The 7,366-nt window shown below is 42.5% G+C and overlaps 1 protein-coding gene across 2 annotated transcripts; it reads right to left on the bottom strand.

Annotated features, from left to right (window-relative positions):
- Positions 1 to 344: 344 nt before the first annotated feature.
- Positions 345 to 6,805, bottom strand: BLOC1S2 (biogenesis of lysosomal organelles complex 1 subunit 2). Of its 2 annotated transcripts, XM_026493873.4 has the most exons (5): positions 6,696 to 6,805; positions 6,259 to 6,375; positions 3,040 to 3,159; positions 2,237 to 2,341; positions 345 to 845 (listed from the first exon to the last, which is right to left on the bottom strand). In XM_026493873.4, the coding sequence occupies exons 1-5, from the start codon at positions 6,754 to 6,756 to the stop codon at positions 814 to 816; spliced, it is 435 nt and encodes a 144-aa protein (XP_026349658.1). In that variant the 5' UTR covers positions 6,757 to 6,805; the 3' UTR covers positions 345 to 813. The 2 variants fall into 2 exon arrangements, with proteins under 2 accessions (XP_026349658.1, XP_057164550.1); XM_057308567.1 differs by having other exon boundaries at positions 345 to 2,341.
- Positions 6,806 to 7,366: the final 561 nt, after the last annotated feature.

The following is a 7,366-nucleotide window of genomic DNA, read 5'->3' as shown; positions in this document are numbered from 1 at the left end:
AGCAGCCCCCTGACCCTGTAGGCACAAGTAGGAAGATGTTTTAGAAAATGCTTTATTTTATGAGTGGCAGCCCCACCTCCCCACCTAACACATACACACACATACACACTCTGTCTTTGTCTTTATCACTTTTCCAAAGGGGAACATGTGTCAAGATGTCATCCATCTCCAGGCATCTGACTCACGTAGAGAAGAGACAGGAGGGGCCCATCACATACATCAAGCTACCAAAACACTCTTTTCACTGCTTCTGCTCAATCTAGAAAACTCGGCCTGAAATTATTTTAAGATTTCTGTTATTTGCAATGTTATAGAAAAGTAAATTACTGACATTCACAAGGTGATAATCTGTAAAGAACAAATTTGTTTTTCTTTTTTAATTTAGGATCTTATTAGCAATACATCAGCATCATTAATAGAAAAAAACACTGTTGACACAGAAACTCAAAAAACCAGCCATTAAGAAAATAATGTAGTAATCAACCACTATGAGAGAAAAATGAGTCCTCTCATTTGATTCTACTGGCAAGCCCAGGTTTATCCTGAACTTTGAGAGACTCTCTGTCCTGAGTGGATGATGAAACATTCAAGTAAAAGGTAAGGAGCTGTAAGTGTGAGTTTCTGAGGGATACTGCCTCAAAAGAAGGTCAGGGGTAGCCAGAGTCCTCCAGTTAACTCCAATGTGGGGACGTTTCTGGGACGACCAGCATAGTTTCCTTTTGAGGAGTTTTGACAATTCATCAGCCTCAGGATTCAGGTCTTATAAATTATTCTTCCATGTTAAAAAGACTTTGTTCCACAGGAATAAGTTTTTCATCGCTTCTCCAGCTTCTTGTACTTGGCTTCTGCCAGGGAGAGAGGGGAAGTTACATCTTTTAAAACCAGCTCTTACAGAGATCTTTTTAGTTAGCATTTCCAGGCAAATTCAACAGTATCTATTACATTAAAAAAACAAAACAAAACAAAACAAACTACTGCCTTCAATCTCATAATCTGTCCAAACTGGGTCCAAGTTGGAGGCACACCATAAATGTTAACTATCATATTAGCTAAGGACAGATATTTGTGTATCTATCATTGATGTGCACAACTTAAGGAGTCAAACACACACACACACACAATTAAGAACAAGGTCACTAAGTTCTAACCGTGTCAACAGCATCTGCTCAGATATCTCCACCAGGATTAAGCAGATCTACTGGCATTGGAGTCATGGGAAGCCTTACTAAGCACAGGAAATTGTTCTCCATGCACTGTCCCAGGCACTCTCTGGAAGCCAGACTGGAACTTTCTGGACGTATAAATGTACGTTTCCCCTTTTATTTTCTTATTCCTACACCTCACTATAGGGAAGCAATTTTGAAAGACAGATATTTGAAAGACCACGAAATAAGCCTCTTAATGTGACAGATTATCTTTTTCTTTAAAACCTTGAAAACAAAACAAAACAAACCTTGAAAGCACCTGGTACAAAGCCTTCTATATAGTAAAGTTCAGTCACCATTTAGTAAATTTACTTATGGACAATGAACCTTAATCACCACTCATGTCAAATCTCAGTCTGTTACAGACCTCTCCCCTGAAGTAGTCAACAATTGTCAATGATGAAAATAAAATAATCTGTAAATTAGATCTAGGATAAAGACAAATGCATTGTTTTTAATCATGGATATAAGAGCCACAGCCAGTTAGCAAGCCATCAACAACACAAGTACCAGTTTCTTCCTTAAAGGAAAAGTAATCCTTCAAGAAAACTCAATCTTGATTGACTTTTCTATTTTTTAAGACATATGTATCTACATTACTAAAGATGCTTCAGGCGGTTAAACCACAATTTTAAGAGCTTGAGCTCTGTAATGGAACAGACCTGGTTTGGAATATAGCTCTTTCACATGCTAGCTTTGTATCCTTATGCAAGTTATTTAACCCCTTCGATCAGTTTCCTCCTCCAAAGAATGGGGATAAAAATCATGTACTTATTTCGTAGATCACTGGGAGGCCAAAAAGCATAATATATATAAAGCACTAAGAACAGTGCCTGATACATAGCATTAAGTACTCGGGAAATAGTATATTTATTACTACACTATTAAATAATTACTCTCACTAGGTTTTTGTGAGGTTAATTAAAATAGATCATCATAGTACACCATAAATGTTAACTATCCTATTAGCTAAGGTCATACTGGGGGGTGGGGTGCTCTTATTAAATCAAAACAGAAATAAAAATGGTTACCCAGTTTTTTTGAATATGCATCCAACTTGTAGGCTGCCTGCTCAAGAGCTGCTACTTGCTCCTCAATTACATTGATCTGATCCAGATAAGGCTGCAGTCCAGCATCTTCGAAAACAAAGAGACCACATATTCATACAGCCTCAACACGGAGTGTAGAAAAGAGGGGGAAAGTAAAAATGCTAGTGTCCCTCCAGCTCTGCCCAAGACACACTAGGTGGGGTGACATGATTCTGATCACTCGCAGGACAAACACTAGCAGACAGGAGCTAGCTGATCAGGCAGAACTGTGACCTGGACAAAGCAAGTCTCTCTCATCCACTAATTTTCCTCTTTCAAGTTCCTTGCTCCTCAAGCAATCTTTCCATTACTGATTCAGTTTCTTGAGTAATCCCCTAGCAAGAACGAGTACCCTAAGAGATAGGGAACACAAATCCAAGTCCATGGAAAAACATATTCTGCCAGTCTAAATTAGCATTTTCCATTTATAGATGTTCTGGTTTTCTGCTTATAGAGTAGTCCTTTATGGATTTCATTGTTAAATAAATTCACTAGACTCTGACCACACTTTCTCTCCCCTCTCCCTTTCCAGGAATAAACTGATCACATCAAGTTTCAGAAGCAGAAACAACCACATCGAAACATGCTAATCCTCAAAATGGAAGAAATTCACCATAACTTTGTAATTCACTCTTAGAGAATGAGCTCCCTCAGGACAGATGCCACGTTCCCTCTACTTCTCCACAACCCCAAGCACAAAAGAATATTAAATACAAACATGTTTAATTATAAAAATTATTACTTACACTTCTGGTTTAAGTCCTTTAAGTTTCTACTAATGTTTATAGCAATATCTTTCATTTCAAGATACTTCAGGCTGGTTAGTTTATTCATATTTTCCAGGAGTTTATAGTCTTCACTGGTGGCTTTAAAATAAACAGAAGATGTGATGCCTTTAAGATTTGTCATAGATCACTGGAATGTGGAGTCACAGGCCAAATGGTAGTTCAAGGCAGGACCCAAAGAACGTCAAAGGAGGAGGCCGCTACTGATTTATGACAGCTGTACTCAGCCTTTGTACTCTGAATGTCTAAGTAGAAACTCAGGGAATAATCAGCAGACTATTTAAACCAAATAAGATCCAGAGACTTCAGAATCTTGGTTAAAAGGGGAAATAATAAATTCATATCCTAAGAAAAGAGAGGTGACATAGTTTAGGTATTTCTATGGTATGATAACATGTAATCTGGAGGACTGCATCATAAATACATAATAAAATCAACTAGGACCTCACCTCTTCTTAGTAACTCATTTATTACTGTGTGAGTCTATATTGCATTTTACACACTGACTTTTCTAAACCAGCTGCCTCCTTCTCATATCCTCAGTTCCCTTCCTCATCCCTACTCAAAGCAAATGGCTTCTCCTCCAATGTTCCTGAAAAGTGGAAAATTCCACTTATATGAGCTGCCTCAACCTTCCTGCCTCACTTCAAAACTTCTCTGTACCTCTGTATCTTCCCAAGAGGCAGGAGTGCTCCTATTCTTGCCAAGACAACTTCTCCCATGCTCTTGCTTCCACTTCTTCAGGGCCTCTCTTCAATCATCTCCTTTGCCTGGCATTTCCAAATTCTCTATCCTGGCAGCTTCCTCTTTATCTAGAAATATATTCCAGTTTCTCTCCAGCCCAAAAGCACTCTCTCTTCTGCTACACCTACACCCTTTGCTCAGTAAATAAAGCATTAAGGAGCTTCACTGCTAATCCTTTTGAAAGACCAGCTCATACTCCCTGCTTCCTCTTCCTCACCAATCACTCATGTAAACCCTTGCAGCCTGGCCTCTGGCCCCACCATCCAGGGAAATTGGGTGCTCCAAGGTCATCGGTGCTCTCCAAAGCACCAAATCCACAGCGTTTTCTCAGTTATTATCCTCCTGAACCTCTCCATAGTACCTGACACTATGATCTCTCTCTTTTCACAAAATGCTCATTTCCCTTGGCTGCTACATCATCATATTACCCTGATTTTCTCATCTCTTCCAATCCACTCTTTGTAAGTTTCCATGCTAGATCCTTTCTCATTCATCCTTAACTATCACTTCCCAACTTTTTCTCAGCTGTGACACGACTGATGAGTGGCACATTCATATGGGCATTCCCAGGATGATGCTAGCTTCCTTTCAAACTCAAAAAAGCATTGTACAAGTAAGAATGACAATCACAGGGAAATTATGAAATTATAAAATTAATTTTATAATAAGTAAATCATCTGTAAACCTAGGTACTTTAAGAGCTGTTGTCAGAAACAAATTCATTGCCCTATACAAGCATTCACTGAGATTATAGTTGAGGCCCTCAGCTATCCCTAAGCACATTCCTGCCAATCTCATCCTGCAGAGGCTTGACTCGCACTGCTGTGCAGGTGACTCCCGAATCTGTCTCCCCTGCTCTGATCACTCTCTGAGCTCAGTGAGCAAGTCACCTGAGTGTCCTGGTCATATCTAAAAATCAGCCAAGTCAAAACCAAAAATATTTTTACACTAAACATGGTTCTGCTTTCCCACTTTCCTATTTTAGATGATGGCACCATCAGTTTAAAACCTCAAACACCTCTTAGGCTGCTCCCATCCCTCCATAGGCACTTCAACAAGTCCTATAAATTCCACTTCTGTGATATTCTTGCACCCATGCTCCCCTTTCCACTCCTTTTACCATCACCCTGTCTCTGACCATCATCATTACTTTTCATCCGAAATCTTGCTCCTATGTCTGAGCTCTCTCCTCTGTATTCATACCCTCACTGCTTGCAAATTAGTCTCTCTAAAAAAACGAGTCACACCCTAATACCTAGGAGCCTGCAAGATCATGTAAATGAATGAAGCAAGCCAGGTGTTTACATGTTAAACACATAAGACTATTCACTTCCACAAAGAAATATGCTCTCTCTCATTTCTTAGAACACTCAGTCGTCTTATCTATCATTTACTTTACCAACTTGGATAGAAATATTGGTACAGAAAATAGTTTCTCTACCACTACTAAAAAAACAACACTATAAGAACAGTGATAAATGGCAACTGAGCAGATCCCAGTAAAAGGGAGAAAAAAGAGTGGTGGGGACACACTGCATTGCACTAGTCCATTTAGAGGAGACAGCTGCTCAGCTCTAGTCAATCACAGCATCGCAAGAATGGGGAAGTAGTACTGCCAAATCTTTGGAATTTTTAAAGAGAAGCCAAAAATCTAGATTTTGTTACTTGGTTTCTCTTGCTCAGCAATAACTACAAAACTGATCAGACTGAGAGAGACTCACAAGCCCTCTCATTCTGCATCAAGCCTTTTCTCATTAATTCTGGTTCCCAAATTTAGCTCACAGCAATTTCCTGGGGAAGTGAAACAATGCTTATGTGAGGCCACACAGGACCAAACTTCACTTTTTGGACCTTTCTCCACACACAGGTCATGTGTTCATACATGGGTTCATTCATATACAAAATGAACCCAAAATTAACTATGTCCCAAAGTGTGGGTCACCAAATACTCAGACCACTGTAGTAGGTCCCTAAATCTGCAGGTCACTCTCCATTCCCCGATCTCATTTCTCTTTGCCCCAGTAAATACATCTGCTTGCTTATACCACCTCACTCACTAATCGTTTCCCCCTTTTGGTCAGAAATGCCCTTCATAATTCTGTTCAAAATACGCCTCCCCCAAGGAAGCATTTCTTGATGAATTCTTTTTTGTCTTCTCATACTTCGTCTACACTACCGAGGCTTACAAAGTTATATTAGGTATTTTTATGCATTTCTGAAATTAGCTAGTGAATTTCTCCAGGGAAGGAACGGACCTTTTTCTTTCCCATTCATGACCTTCCCAAACTTCCAACAGGCATATTTCTGGGCATGGGGAGTGCTGGGCAGGAAGCCACGGACCGATGCTGCTAACGCACCTCACAGCTCCCAGAGCCAAACTGCAGCTCCAGCGAGTGGTTTAGGGCAGAACCCGAAACAGCCCACAGCCCGCCTCACCTGTCAGTTCCCCAGTTAGGTAAGTTGCCATTTTGGAGAACATGTCCCGGCAGAGCTCAGTGATGTCAGCCTCAGCCGGCTCCTTCGCTTCCTCAGCTGTCTCCACGGCGGCATCGTCTGAATCAAAGAACGAGTAAGTGTCCCGCCCTACACCAGGTCCTATCCAGCCACGGTGTCCTCTCCCCACATCCCGCACCTGTCCTCACTCGCTCAGGTCGGCTCCATTCTCCATGTGCCACAATTTCAAGTCCCTCACTTTGTCCTTACCCCACCTGACACGCCAACTCCGCTCCCTTGCACCGGCCCTTGGCTCAGACCCGACCCCGTGGCCAAACCGCCTCAGTCGTCCGGTCAGGTGCGCCCCTCCGAGCTGCTCGCTCCTGCCAGGTGACGCCCCGGCCGCCAATAGACACTTCATCCCCAGCTACTCTACGTACCTCGAACCGGCTCCTCTCTTTGGGTCGCGGGGACACTCTCGGCCGCCGCCGCCGCCGCCATGCCTGGCCCCGCGCTGCTTCCGGTTGTGGGATGCCCGCGCCTGCGCGCCGGGCGTGCCCCGCCCTCCCTGTCCTGGGTTCGGGGCCCTGGGATACGCCACCGCTCCACTGAGTCATGGGCTTGCGAGGAGTAATAACAAAGAGTAAGCTTGAAGCTGAAATTGAAGCTAAGCTAAGCTATCGTGACTCGATCCGTTGCCAAGAGGAGGGACGTCTGGAACTGAGCATGCGCTCATCCTTGTCACTAGTCTAGTAAAACCGACGACCTGTCTGGGGTTGCTTGCGCTCTGGTGGCCTGCTGACCGAAGTCACAGGAACAGGTTATCCTCTCCCTAGACACTCCCCATACAGGCTAGTATTCGTCGCCAAAGACTGCTCAGAAAATCCATGCTTTTTGAAAGTAGTCTCATCCAGCCTTTGGGAAACCTTCACTCATTGATCCCTAAGCCGAGATACTGACCCTTCCAATGTCTTGGTTAAACAACTCATCTTCCCCTTTTTCTTAAGCTGCAGGTTGGCTCTTACTTCTCTTCAGCTGATACAGTCTTTCTGGAAGAAAGCTTTGTAACTTTTTAGGGCTGAGGATATACTCTGGTTATCTTGATTGCATT

The sequence above is a fragment of the Ursus arctos genome, unplaced genomic scaffold, assembly GCF_023065955.2.
Source record: "Ursus arctos isolate Adak ecotype North America unplaced genomic scaffold, UrsArc2.0 scaffold_7, whole genome shotgun sequence".
In the NCBI taxonomy this organism is placed as follows: domain Eukaryota; kingdom Metazoa; phylum Chordata; class Mammalia; order Carnivora; family Ursidae; genus Ursus; species Ursus arctos.
The sequence above is the reverse complement of the archived record's forward strand: the minus strand, read 5'-3'. Positions and strand labels throughout refer to the sequence as shown.

What these genes read in the sequence shown, in the direction of transcription:
- BLOC1S2 (XM_057308567.1), bottom strand. Translation starts at nt 6,756, where the DNA reads ATGGCGGCGGCGGCGGCGGCCGAGAGTGTCCCCGCGACCCAAAGAGAG. An exon ending in AAGAGAGGAGCCGGTTCGAG is followed by an intron (nt 6,376 to 6,695) that starts GTACGTAGAGTA and finishes TCTTTGATTCAG; the next exon opens with ACGATGCCGCCGTGGAGACA. An exon ending in AAAGGACTTAAACCAGAAGT is followed by an intron (nt 2,342 to 3,039) that starts GTAAGTAATAAT and finishes TTGTTTTCGAAG; the next exon opens with ATGCTGGACTGCAGCCTTAT.